The sequence below is a fragment of the Myotis myotis genome, unplaced genomic scaffold (genome assembly GCF_014108235.1).
Source record: "Myotis myotis isolate mMyoMyo1 unplaced genomic scaffold, mMyoMyo1.p scaffold_m19_p_15, whole genome shotgun sequence".
Lineage (NCBI taxonomy): Eukaryota > Metazoa > Chordata > Mammalia > Chiroptera > Vespertilionidae > Myotis > Myotis myotis.
Genome location: NW_023416319.1, coordinates 25,829,247 through 25,842,884, shown reverse-complemented (window position 1 = coordinate 25,842,884; position 13,638 = coordinate 25,829,247). Strand labels below are relative to the sequence as shown.

Genomic DNA, 13,638 nt, shown 5'->3' with positions numbered 1-13,638 from the left:
TGTGTCGTTGAAAATGATCAAGGAATTAGCCCACCGGGCTTTTTGCATTTGCTCTGTATTTTTTTTTTTTTAGGTGTGAACATGGAATCATTGAGGATTGCACACCAACCAATGACACCAGATGTAAAGCAGGTTATTACTTTTTTTAATGAGTAGACTCTCCTTCCTCCTATTCTCACAGTAAAATATGAAGAAAAGCCAATCCCTTTTGATTCTTTGAGAGTACCTTGTTTAATCTTAAAGACTGCTCATTTTCATGTAAAATGTCCCATGTTCCAATCTACAGGATCCACATCTCACTTACACTTGCTGTGGCTCCTGATCCTGGTTCCAATAGCAGCTGCATTCATATTGTGGCGTAAGTTCTTACTTTGTTCAAGTTGCACATTGAAATAACTTGGAAAGGACTTGTTCAAAGAATTCCCCTCTGTCTCCAACCTATTAAAAAGCTTCCACCGGGTAGGTAGCTAGCCTTGGTATATTTTTAATTCCGGCCACCAAATGCACACATGAACACTGAAAGAATAGATTATATTAATATTATCCCTCAGCTACAGTTTTTGACCAACCATTTTGGAGCACTGAGTGGCTATTCCCATCCTCACTGTGTTTTCATCCTGGCAGCAGCCAAGTTTGCCAAGAATCAAAAGTAATCTTTCACCATCCATTGAGATGGTCCCGTGCATTAAGATAACACATTAAGAAGCAAGGGCCTTGCTGGGAAAGGCATTGCAGGAGACACTTGGTAAATTTGTCCCTCTCTGCACCTCCTCACCCTTGCTCAAACTCCATGATTTTATTATTTATCCACCATAAATTAAAATATTGTGCAATGCATTTTATGCAAGGGAATAAAATCAGCAGATAAGCCAAATAAGCCCAAATTGAGGGTAATCATAATTACACAAGAAAAAAATCCCTTTTAATCATTTCTAAAACACAGGGTGATGCAACTTTCAATCACTCTGAAGCATCCAATTGGAATAGGCTCTGTTTCTTCATTTTAGCTGAAGATAAAGAGGTTGCTCAGCTAAAAATACATACAGTATTCTATGTTTAAATACCATAACCATGCTTGCAGACTTACACATTCCTTTCTCCCATCTCATACTGACTTCAAGGCAGATATTCATTGAGTGTGTATACTTGAGTTATTTGTGAGTGCATGTACCTGAATTTCTGGGCATTAAATGCCACTCCACGGCAAGCTGATGTGAGCTTTCCTTATCCTGTGCTTATATGCCCTGCTGTAGCCATGACATGTAGCTCCAGGTTGGTGAGAGGAAATAGTGATGTCATTCAATAAGTCAAAAGCCAGCTTTAGGCTAGGCCACTGTGAGGTAATTGGATGTCTCAATTAAGGTGTGGCATATTGCCCGCAGGCATGGCTCAGTGGTTAAACCTCAACCTATAAACCAGGAGGTCATGGTTGATTTCCAGTCAGCGCACATGCCTGGGTTGTGGGCTCTATCTGCAATGAGGGGAGTGCAGGAGGCAGCTGATCGATGATTCTCTCTCTCTCTCTCTCTCTCTCTCTCTCTCTCTCTCTCTCTCCCTTCCTCTCTGAAATCAATAAAAATATTTATTTTAAAATATGTGGCATATCTCCAGAACACTTGACCTGGTGGGGTGAGATTGTCCAAAATCAGGACAATTCTGTATTTTAGGGTCACTTTACATTTCAATGAATTTCTGCTTTTTTCTCACACTTCTCTAGTGTAACAGTAGTATTTCCCCCAAGGCTGAGACCTGAGTCTGATAGAAATTTCTTTCATCTTTTAGGGGTGAAAAGACGGCGCCGGAATAATAATCTTCCTCTCTCTGAACCTACATCTCCAGATACTGTAAGTGTTGAAACATGCATCAGCTTTCTTAAAAACATAGAGAGGGTAGTAATTCAACTTTTTATTTGTTACTTTTTTAAAACAAGCATTTATTGTGTCTGTGTGTGCATGAGTTAGAAGGCATCAAAAAGTAATTCAGATATGAGGCACAGTATATAAGTAAGCTCCGTACAACTTAAGAGTTAACACAGTACTTAAGTGGGAGGCTGCTCAAGGTGAGTTGGAAAAAGGATGTGGCCAAGCAACATGTCCCACATCGGTGTTATTCGTGCAGAGAAACTACAGACATCCTTTACCAGAGCATGGATTCAGTATCTAAGCCTGAACAGACACAGCTCTTACAGCCCACTATAAATAGGGCACAGCTCAACTTTCTCCAGCCTCTCGTTACCATAGCCCCCGCTATATTTCTTTTCCAACATGGAATCAAAGCATTTCATAGCAAAAGTTACGCAGGGAAGATAAACCAGTTCACTTCATGAATAATGCTTTTTCTCATTTAGGGCTCGGACTCAGTGGAAGTTAGGGTTTTTAAAATCAATATAGTACAAAATAATTTCAATTTAAACCATTTTCTTGTGTCAAAAGGAAGAATAGTTACCGTCAAAAGAGTTTTTGAATGATTATGTTTATTATATTTGTTTTCGTGAGTCTATATGAAACATAACCTCAGAACATTCCATGAATTCCCTAGATTCCTTGAATGTGTAAAACATAAGCTAATGTTCTTTAATTTCTGGAAATGCTGGAACCTTTCAGAATAAAAATTTGAATGATGAAAGAATCCTTAATCACTTCGTCTAGCTAATTTTATATATCAAGCAACTGATTGTACTTCCTTCAGTATTAAGGAAAATTTTAAAGATTACATTTAGACTATTCTGAGTGTATTTTTATTTTTTTTTTTTCTCTTTCTGTCCATGTGTTGTTGTTTTTTTCTGTCCAGGAAATGCTCCCAGTGATTTCTTCAGGTAAGGATTTTATCATTTTATTTCATAGAACTGGCTTCCGTAGGAGTAGCAGGCCAATTTTAGAGTAAGATAATGTTGCTAATTTCAGTGACATATTGTGGGGCCTCGCTATTCCTTGAACTTATAGTTCTTCCCATTCACCATCCAGGGTTTTTTAGGCAGTTTGTTTAAATTTATAACTAATATTCCTAGTTTAAAAATAAATGAGGTAGCAATGAAACACTATATTCTGAGGCTTTGGAAAATTTTCCTTTACAAACATTTAGATGTATTATAGAACTTCTGCCTAAATTGACTTAGAGGTAATCTGAATTGTAGACTCAGTTATTATTGGTGTGTACCAGCTCTGTAACAACAAATTATTATTCTATTCAGTTCTCTTTTTTGAGCTGTGATTCAGAGATAAGATGATCATAAACCCTTTGCCTATGTATTAGGTTTGTAGGTCATTGAACATCAGACCTATAAGGGACCTTAGGGGTGATCTTTTCCAACCTGTTGATAGATGAGAAAAGAAGACATAGAGATGTTATGTATCTTGTTCAGGTCATAGAGCAAATTACTGGGGATATAGGATGTCTTGGGATTAGAAGGCAAGGTTATTTCTGTTTTTGCGTTTCCCTATCAGCTCCTTAGATCTCTAGGACTAACCTGTATTCTTAAGTACTATAAGAGGAGAAATAAATGGCTTCCAATCATGGCAATTTTGTTTACCAGAACCAATTTTCAGAGACTATTCTCTTTTTTTTTCAGACATTGACTTGACTGATTACATTAGCACTATTGCTGAGCTAATGACAATAAGTGAAGTTAGAGATTTTGTTCGGAAGAATGGTCTCAAAGAAGCCAAAATAGATGAAATCAAGAATGACAATCTCCAAAATACAGCTGAACAGAAGGTCCAGCTGCTCCGTAATTGGTATCAAGTTCACGGGAAGAAAGACGCATTTACCACTTTGATTACAGGTCTCAAAAAAATCAAACTTTGTGCTCACGCAGATAAAATTCAAGATATAGTCCTCAATGACATTACTAGTAAACGTGAAAATACTAACATCACAAATGAAAATGAAAGCCAAAGGTTGGTCTAAAGTGAAAAACAACTAACTCAGTTTTGAGTACAGACATTAGATAGAAAAATTAGGTAAGTTAGGTGAGGGCTCAAATATTGCTTAACTTTTTACTGAGCATATTTTCCTTTTTACATTTATTATACTTGCAGGGCTACATATTTATGTGTTTCAAGGACCTCATGATTCTGTCTTCAAGACTATTTAAAATCTAGACATGCCTGATTAAGAATAAATGCAGTGGCATGCTAAGTATGCACATAGGTGTGTTTGCAAAGACAAAACATTGGGGTCACGTTCTAGTATCTAATACTTTATTAGATTAAAAAAATTAAAGTTAAAATCATTTTTTGGTATTTCTGGTTATCCTTTTTTGTTAAGACCTTGGTTTTTTGTTTGTTTGTTTGTTTCCATTTCTCTAACCATGGCTAACTGTAACCTGTTCAGGAATCTTCAATGCTTTCTTTCATCTCCCAGGGAGTATTTACCTTTTAAACTCCTAATAATTTCCTTCATAGGCCATTACTGCCAAAAAAAACCTTCCTCAAAACCACATTATTATTTATTATGTGAGGATTTATTATGACAGCATTATGTGTAAGGCACTGGAAATGTGGATAAGAAAGTAAATATTTCAAAAGGTAGATTTTATTCATAGGTATGATTCTGTAGATGTGAATATAATTACTGTATAAGAATACAAAGGTCTACCTACAGGCTGACCCCATCCATCAACAGAAGCTATGACCTCTTGATGCAGTGTCATAATCACTGGAAAAAGCAACTTTGCCTCTAACCTTCCCAGTTCCTGGAGGATGATTCTAGAGATTTTGCAATAGTATTTGTCAACTTCGTTTGAAACTCAGCATATTCAGGGAAAGCTTGTGTATACCTCTGAATGCAGAATTTAAATAAGGTTCTACTTCAAAGATGTTTACATAGATTATTGGCATTTCATTGTGAAAGATTTCAATTTTGGATTCACATAGAAAATGCCAACTCAGTTATGCTTGAAATTGTATATTTGTATGCCAGCGTACTGCATCAAAATAATCGGCCACTTTCTCAGGTGCCAAAACAGTTCCATCAGGAAGTATTCCTAGAGCATCATCTTCTCTTCGTTTTTTTTCTTGATGTGTGTCTTGAGAGCCTCTACACTCCCAAACCTGGAAGCACTATCTATGAAACACGATGAGCCACTGTAAGCTATGCTGCTCTTAGAAATGTCTAGCCTGGTTTGGAGAGATTCACTGCTCTCATAAGAGGTAGCTCCGTGGTACTCACGGACCCATGTTGCCCGCCAAAGCTAATGAGGTAGTTTCTTATCTTGCCCTATCCCCCACAAAATGTTCAATGACTCCCCATATATTCTCTTGCTACAAATGCAGCTTATACCCAGGTTTTAGGACTTGTTATTTCCTGCAGCATCTTAGACAAACAAGCCCCTCTCCCCACTGCCACTTCCTCACTTCTACATTTAGACACTTTAAAAAATGTAAGTTAATGTGAATTTTAATAAATAGTATTTATATTTGTATAGATGTAAACTGAAGATAATTATAAACTGAAACAGAGGTCTCAAAATACCTAAACAGCTTCCACTGAAGGAAAATTTTCCCCCTGATGTTTGGAAATGTAAAATGTAGGTAAAAATGTTTAATTAAAATCATTTTTTGGTATTTCTGGTTATCCTTTTTTGTTAAGACCTTGTTTTGTTTGTATATTTGTTTCCATTTCTCTAACCACGGCTAACTGTAACCTGTTCAGGAGTCTTCAATGCTTTCTTTCATCTCTCAGGGAGTATTTACCTTTTAAACTCCTTATAATTTCCTCCATAGGCCATTACTGCCAAAAAAAACCTTCCCCAAAACCACATTATTATTTATTATGTGATGATTTATTTTGACAGCATTATATGTAAGGCACTGGAAATGTGGATAAGAAAGTAAATATTTCAAAAGGTAGGTTTTATTCATAAGAAAGCTCAATAGGGATTTTGAAATATTCTTTTCTGCATACTTTCCATTGTGGTTACTTGGTGACCACTAGACCATCTCTCTTTTTAAAATTTTAATTTTAATAATATATTTTATTTAACCCATTATGCCCAAAGTATTATCATTTCAACATGTAATCAGTATAAAACCATTAATGAGATAGTTTGCATTCTTTTTTTTTTATACTAAAGTCTTCAACATCTAGATTGTATTTTATTTATACTCACAAGCACATCTCAGTTTAGCCACATTTCAAAGGTTCAATAGCCTCATGTGGCTGGTGGCCAGCACATTAGATGGTTCAGGTCTGTATCTTTGTCTGGACAGGTTCAGCAGCCTTGCCTCTGTGCTGGCCTGTCAGGCCTGCCCCTTCCTAGGCCTGTTCGATGAGGTCTCTTCACTCTGGTTGGTGGGAAAGTCAATACCTCTCACCGACAGTGCCTTACGGTTCTTTGCCTGGCTCTTGGTGTCCTCCCTGTGCATGTGCACAGGGTATTCAGTAAAAGGCTCCAGGGAACCCCTGTACAGATTCCTGGAGCTCTTGCTCTGCATAGCGTCCTCCTTTTTCAGCTCTCGGTTTCTGTAAAGTCTGGCAGCCTCTGTCTCCTGAACTCAAACCTCTGTGCCTCCACTCAACAAGGTGACAGTGCCCTGCTTAGGGTCCCCTCCTGGGCCAGGGTCTGGAAAGTGCTTCTGGGCAGAAAGTCTGAGTGGTCATCGGGCTCTCCTCGTTAGGCTTTCTTCTCTGGAGGGTCACAGTCTGTGCTACCTGCTGTCCTGTTTTCTAGCGGTAGACAGCGCGGGGCAAGTCTGGCACTGGTTATTCTTCATGGTCAGAAGCAGAAGTCCTACTTTGCAAGGTGAAGTCGAGTTAGAGAACATGATGTGCTCACTGTGAGTCCCAGCGAAGAACTTGGGGTTCCTTTGGGAGGAGGGCAGAAGTTGGGGAGGTCCTTGGCCTCGATGGTATGGCTCCTTCCCTCATTGTGTCACCTGAGTGGGACTGCTCCCATGTCCACAGTCATAGCCATGTTCTCGAGTTTGAGGTTCTTAACTGGCCTTCTATGTTTTTACTCTTGCCCCTCCAATCCGTACTCCAAACAGCAGCCTCCATGATCTTTCCAAATGGCAAACTTCATGGTGTTGCTTCTCTGCTTAAAATCCTCTGGTTTCCCGTTGATCTTAGAATAGAGTCTACACTCGGTTTAAGAGGCCCTATGAGCCCTGGGCTTATGTACCCTTCTAGCATCTTCTCTCAACACTTTCCCCTCTCCCACTCTAAAGCCAGGTCAAATTACTCTTTGTTCCTCAACACTGCTATCCTGTTCGTCCTTGCCTCTGAGTTTTTGCTTTCTTGCTTCTTCCCCCATTTTGTCTTGTTACTTTCCAATTTATCAGGTCTCAGCTTTAATGCCATTTCCAATGGAATGCCACCCTGGTGTCTGAACCATGTACCTCCAATGTGGTCACATATTATGCCGTTTTGTATATAGTTGTTTGTCTCTCCCTTGCTAGGCCATAAGCCACCCGAGGGCAGAAGTCATGATTCACAGAATCGATGCTCATTCAATCAGTATTGCTTGAATGAGCCAGTTAATTAAAAGTGTATGCACTCGTCTTTTTTTTTTTTTATTGCTTAAAGTAATACAAAGGGTATTATATATGTGTCCATTTTCCCCCCCGCCCTAGACAGTCCCCTAGCTTCCCCTATCCCCCAGTGTCTTATGTCCATTGGTTATGCTTATATGCATGCATACAAGTCCTTTGGTTGATCTCTTACCCCCCTACCTCCTGTCCCCCAGCCCTCCCTGGCCTTCCCGCTGCAGTTTGACAATCTGTTTGAGGCAGTTCTGCCTCTGTATCTATTATTGTTCAAAAGTTTATAATGGTCTCTATTATCCATGAATGTGCACTCGTCTTTTGTGTTGGTTTGTGACTGCCTTTTGGTAGGAAAGTTAATAGTGAGCGACTGATCACTCATTATATGGGGAGCTTCATCTTTTTCATGAACAATGATCATGTCATTAAATTTATCACATATATCCAAGGCCTTTCAAGATGTTCGTTTCCTCTCCCTCTGTAGTATTCCAGCCTCTTTTCCCACTGCTTCCTCAATGCACCACACTCCTTGTTTCTCACACCATTATTCTGAGTCCAGATCTTGTCCTTGACTACTTGCATCCTGTACTTCCCCACCCCAAATTCCACTAAATTCCACTGGCTCCCTCAAGAAGCCATTACCTACTCTCTGAAAGCCTCGGGTCTCTTTTGAAGTTATTTGTGACTATCTTCAGGACCTCCCCTGGAATCATTTCAATAAGCACTCTGTATTATTTGATTTTATTTGGTGTGAGTGTGTGTGCGCGCGTGTGAGTGCACGTACGCGTGAGCATGTAGTCCCCTTATATACTCTGTAAGGCCTTTCAAGTGATTAAAAGGGCTGGCTCCAAAAATAGTACATTTGGAGATTTGGGACCTTGCTGCCTTGCAGAAATCACTTAACCTCTCTAGGCCTCAGTTTCCTCACTTCTAGAAGAAGGATAATAATAGAAGCTGCTATGTAGAGCTGCTCTGGGGTTAAAGGAGATATCCACCTACAGCACATGGAGTGGTGTTGAATATAGCTTTCCTATGATTACACTCATCTCCAGCATCCCATGGGCCCATGAGTGATATTGACAAGTCATCCATGAAATTGGATGCTTGAAAAGACCATACAAAGAGCTGATGATGTTTGGATATACATCAGCTTTTTATATAAAGCTCTGGCTTTAGAAATAAACAAACTTGATTTCTTAACAGAAACTTTGCAGGCCAGAAAGTAGTGGCAAGGAATATTCAAAGTGATAAAAAGCAAGGACCTGCAACCAAGGTTATTCTACCCAGCAAAGCTATCATTTAGAATTGAAGGTCAGATAAAGGGCTCCATAGATAAGAAAAAGCAAAAGGAGTTCATCACCACCAAACCAGTATTATATGAAATGCTGAAGGGGTTCATTACCACCAAATCAGTATTACAAGAAATGTTAAAGGGTCTTCTTGAAAAGAAGAAAGAGGAGGAGGAGGAGGGAGGCAATATGAACAATAAAATAGAAATAAATACTTATTTATCAACAATTGAATCTAAATATCAAAATAACGAACAAGGAATCTAATGAACAAAATAAACTAAATAATGAACAAAATAAAACCAGAGGCATGGGAACATGGAACAGACTGATGAATCTCAGAGGGAAGTGGGAAGGGGAGTGGGTACCCAAAGAACTTATATGCATATACCCAAGGATACAGACAATGGGGCAGACAGGATCCCGGTGGAGGAAGGCAATGGGGGGAGGAAGGGGGAACATCTGTAATGCTTTCAATAGTAAGTATATAAAAGAAAACATGATAAAGTGGCACCATGATGCATTAAGTGTACATTTGATAATACTTTTATAAAAATACGCCCCCCCTCCCAAAGAAATAAACATGATTCTGCAGTAGAATGCAGGAAATGGCCACAAGAGGGCAGTCAAACACTATGACGGATGACATGGTACCAAGTGAAAGGTTAAGACTGCTCTCATTTCATGCTTTCCTTTCATTCTCTTCTCAATGAAGATGCTATGGTAAAAGGAATGAGATTGTTTCCACACTAGTCAATGCCGGCCAAAAAGATAACAAGAACATTTTGAAGAAAGAAGGGCCATCAGTTCTGTGCACTGACGTGAGAGTAGCCAGAAAGTGTTTCTTTTCTGGGTGGCAACCTCCCACCACCTGTCACAAATCCCGCTGTCTGAAGATTATGGATTGCAAGGATTTAGATTTGTCTTCTAAACCTGGCACTCAAAGCCCTCTCTCAGTGGGCTCCCAGTCAAACACATCTCATTTGAAAGTCTCCCCAATGATTCTAACAAATGGTCCAGCCACCAGATTTAATGATTGCTTGTGCTCTGCACCTTTTCTTGGATTACTTTTGACCTGGAATTCTCTTCTCCTTGTCAACAAAGGTCAAATGCCAACCTCTTTCCAGGCTTAGCTGAAGGCCACCTCTTGTACTAGTATGAAGCCTTCTCTAGTACCTCAGGCCAAAGACACTTTTCTTACTCTAGCATTTGTGGAGTGTATCAGGCACCCGTTTGTGTAAAGTGGTACCCAATACCCGTTTGTGTAGCAGGGTTCATGTGCCCCCTCCACTTGTGTAGTGTGGATTAGAGATGAGCGTGTTTGTGTGAACTAGCACAGTGCCTGGTTCACACAAACATGGAACCTGTTACTGTGTCATAATTATCACTCTCATTGCAATTAGTTATATATGAAGCTTATTGCCCTAAAAGCAGAGGGAAGGAGGTATGTTGGACTCATCTTGCATGTGTAAGCATTCATGAAAAGTTTGCTACATGAATGACCACAAAAACTAGTGAGCTAGTCAATTCCTAACTCATTCCTGAAACAACATTGGGAGCATATGACTCCCTGTGTTTTTGTAGTTGTGATTCTCAAGTACAACCCAGCAAATACACTAATTGTTTTCCCCCCCTAATGAAGCCAATGCATAGTCATTTAGAAAATTCAAACAATACAGAAAGGTTTAAGGAATAAAGTGTCAGTTAAACCAGTCTCACAGAACAGAGGTAACCACACTCATGAATTTCTAGGTACACACACACACACACACACACACACACACACAGTTAAATAAAAGTGATCACACCAAATATGCTTATAATCTGCTTTTTACTCAACAATGGGTTACAGGTGCTTTTCCATATTAATAAACAAACAGATAATTCCTTTTAAATATTATTTTACAATATAATATCCTATTTGGATGGATAGTATTCCACTATTCTGAGCTATCATGCTTTATTAAAATACAAATGTTATCATTTATTTTGCTAAAATATAAATGTTACATAGGAATGTGAAGACATTTAACCACTATGGCCATTGATACTTCAGTTTTTGTTTAACCTTAAACTGAAGACTTGGTGGGGAAGTTCAAGGAAGCAATGGCCCAGAACCTGGGCACTGCCAGGGTGCGGGCCCAGGTAAGCATGGTGCCTAGAGGTGGCTGAGGAATGGGGCGACCCTGGACTAGGACTAAAGGAGAACAGGTTTCTAAGTAGACACATTCAGGTCAGCCCTGCCTGACGTTTCGGGCCTCTCTCACTCTCACTCTCAACCCCCAATACAAGACATAGCCAAGTTCAAAGCTGCCAAACCTGGAGCTGCTCGGAGCAGGAGATTGTTTCCTTATTACTCAACGCGGGTCAATAAGTTAATGAGGAAGTTACAAGAAGGAAAAGAAAATATAGAGAGGGAGGCACTAACTTGATTGAGTGCGTACTATGAATCATGCTGTATGCTTATGAGGTATAGCATTTGACAAAATTCCACATCTATTCCTGATGAAATTTTCACCTGGCAAGGATGTCTGGGAAAAACCCATGACTGAAATAACACTTAATGGGAAACATTTAAGTGTAGGTTATCTGGTGACTCCTTCCAATGGCCCTGCTACCCCCTTTTCCAGATGAAGGAGATCAGGGTTGATAAGGTTGATAAACTCATTCGAAGTCACACAAGCAATGAGAGCCAGAATGTTGTAAGAAATTACCAGGCTGCTGTCAAGCAGAATTGTCGTCTCTCAAGGTCTTGCAAGGACTCTCAAATCGTGTCTAACCTCTCCTGACCTTGACATTTGGATTTAGTAAACAGGGTTCAGCAGCAACTTTGAGATATTTGGCAGCAATCTCACAAAGACAGTTTGGGAGATAATGATTTGAGGAGACTTAACGGTGATATTATTGGACCAGGATTAACCTCAATTATATGTTCATTCATTTATTGTTCATTCAATAAATGCTTATTGCTCATCTACTCGGTGCCAGGCACTGTGCTAGGCCGTGGCCTACAAACACTTACCTCCTGGAGGCTTCAATCTAGATGCAGACATCAATGGGATAGTGACACAGGCAAGTGCTACATGACAACTTAGACAGATGCCATTAGAAGAAAAAGTTAAAGGGGTAGCAGAATAGGAGGCTTTGACCTAGTATGTGAGGTCAGAAAAACAACTGATGATTTGAAATCTGAAGGAAGGAATAGCGTGCTAAAGGCTCCAGTGACAAGAGTGGGCAAGAGGAGTGGAGAGATTGAAAAAAGAGCAGTTGTAGAGCAGGGGGACCAAGAAAGGCCTGGAGCTGGGGGATGGGCAGAGGGGTTGCTGACCATGGTTCTAACATGCAGCAGCTGGGGAAGTGCGCCTTATGAGACAGGGGATGCACTTGTGGGGGTTTCTAAAACTGAGGGCTCAGCTGTAACTGACAATTTGCATGGATGCCTGGGGTGGCTTAAGCAGATTTTTGGTTTTCTGGGAGGCTGATTGTTTCATATCTACCTGATCCGATAACACTAGCTGTCTGGGGGCTATCCAGATAGTTCTGTGGCCTGTATAATGTAGCTGCCCCGTGACAGCCCTGTGATGATTTCCATAGGAGTTTGCAGAGGTCAGGATGCTGGAGTTAAGGGAGGAGAAGAGTACGGGGTGAGGGTGCTACTCCCCAACGCTGAGATCACACTTTGGTTTCGTCAGGAAAATTTTGTGACCATAGCCAAAAAAAATAAAGTTAAAAAATAAAAAGACTAAGGATCTAGAGATCTAGAATAGATTGGCTCCAGAAATGATTTCAGCAGGTCCTTTGGGTCTGCTGGCTATTTTATGGCACTAAGGATCTTGTGGTCTGGTCCCTGACCTAGGTGAGTAAATTAACGTCAGCTCGGAAAAAATCTCAGCTACAAAACTGAAGTCCAAAGCTAAAGGGCCAGTCACCCGCACCAGTGGAGAGTGAGGATGGCTCAACACAAATCCATTCACGAGAGAGGCACCAAGGTGAGGCAAGCGGAAATGGGCCCTTGTTCAGGAACAAGGCTACACTTTGCTTTCAGGGGGCCACAAGGTGGCAGTGTTTCTCCTGCTTGTGTTAAACTTGTCCCCATGGCACTATATCCCTGTCAAATATATTCACATTTTGATTCTTTTCCTTTTCTTTTCTTTTCTTTTTCCCTAGCAGAGGAGCAGCACAGAGTGGGGTAGGTCAAGGATTGGATCTAGAATCATGCAAATCCTGGTTCAAATTCTAGCTCCGCTGCAATTTTGAACTGTATGGCCTTGGATTTCATATCTCTTAAGTTTGGTTTCCCCTATAAACAATGAAGACACATGTCACCTGCCCCTTCTTAAAATTGTGAAGAACAAGAAAAAAATACCAGTGCCAGTGTAATAGATTATAATGCATCATGGCATTGGTCCTTAACCGCTACTGTGTGCAAGGCTCGCCCGAGGACATTTTAAAAATGCATATCCCCAGGTCCTGCACCTTGGGATGTTTCAGGAAGTCTAGCACTATGTATGCCTTGGACTCTACATGTAACCAAGCACTCTTGATGACTGTCTTGCTGAAGGCCCTTGGATCACAGTTCAAGAGCAAATGCATGCCCCTGGAAGGAGAGAGGTTAAAGCACAGAAGTGATTCTTAGCTTCCCCTATATTGGAATTTATCATATTCTCTTTTGAATAAAAATTTTACAAAGTTTCCACTACTCTTTTTTTTTCATTAGAGATAGAGTGGAGGGGATGGAGGGAGAAGTAGGAGAGAGAGAGAGAGAGAGAGAGAGAGAGAGAGAGAGAGAGAGAGAGAGAGAGAGAGAGAGAGAGATGAGAGAGACACATTGCTTGATTGCCTCCTGCACTCACTCATCTGGGCTGAGG

General features: G+C 40.3%; 1 protein-coding gene across 7 annotated transcripts in view; it reads left to right on the top strand.

The window, feature by feature from the left end:
- FAS (Fas cell surface death receptor) overlaps positions 1-13,379 on the top strand; it is a 36,163-nt gene extending 22,784 nt beyond the window's left edge. For 3 of the 7 annotated variants that reach the window (XM_036336681.1, XM_036336678.1, XM_036336682.1), the window contains 6 exons: positions 74-132; positions 287-358; positions 1,783-1,844; positions 2,791-2,815; positions 3,569-3,896; positions 5,426-5,574. In XM_036336681.1, the coding sequence (XP_036192574.1) occupies positions 74-132; positions 287-358; positions 1,783-1,844; positions 2,791-2,815; positions 3,569-3,896; positions 5,426-5,453 (574 nt within the window). In that variant the 3' untranslated portion in view covers positions 5,454-5,574. Of the gene's footprint in view, positions 1-73; positions 133-286; positions 359-1,782; positions 1,845-2,790; positions 2,816-3,568; positions 3,897-5,425; positions 5,575-12,937 lie in introns of those variants that run through there. The other 4 variants (XR_004972190.1, XR_004972189.1, XM_036336683.1 and 1 more) reach the window with 4 other exon arrangements.
- Positions 13,380-13,638: the final 259 nt, after the last annotated feature.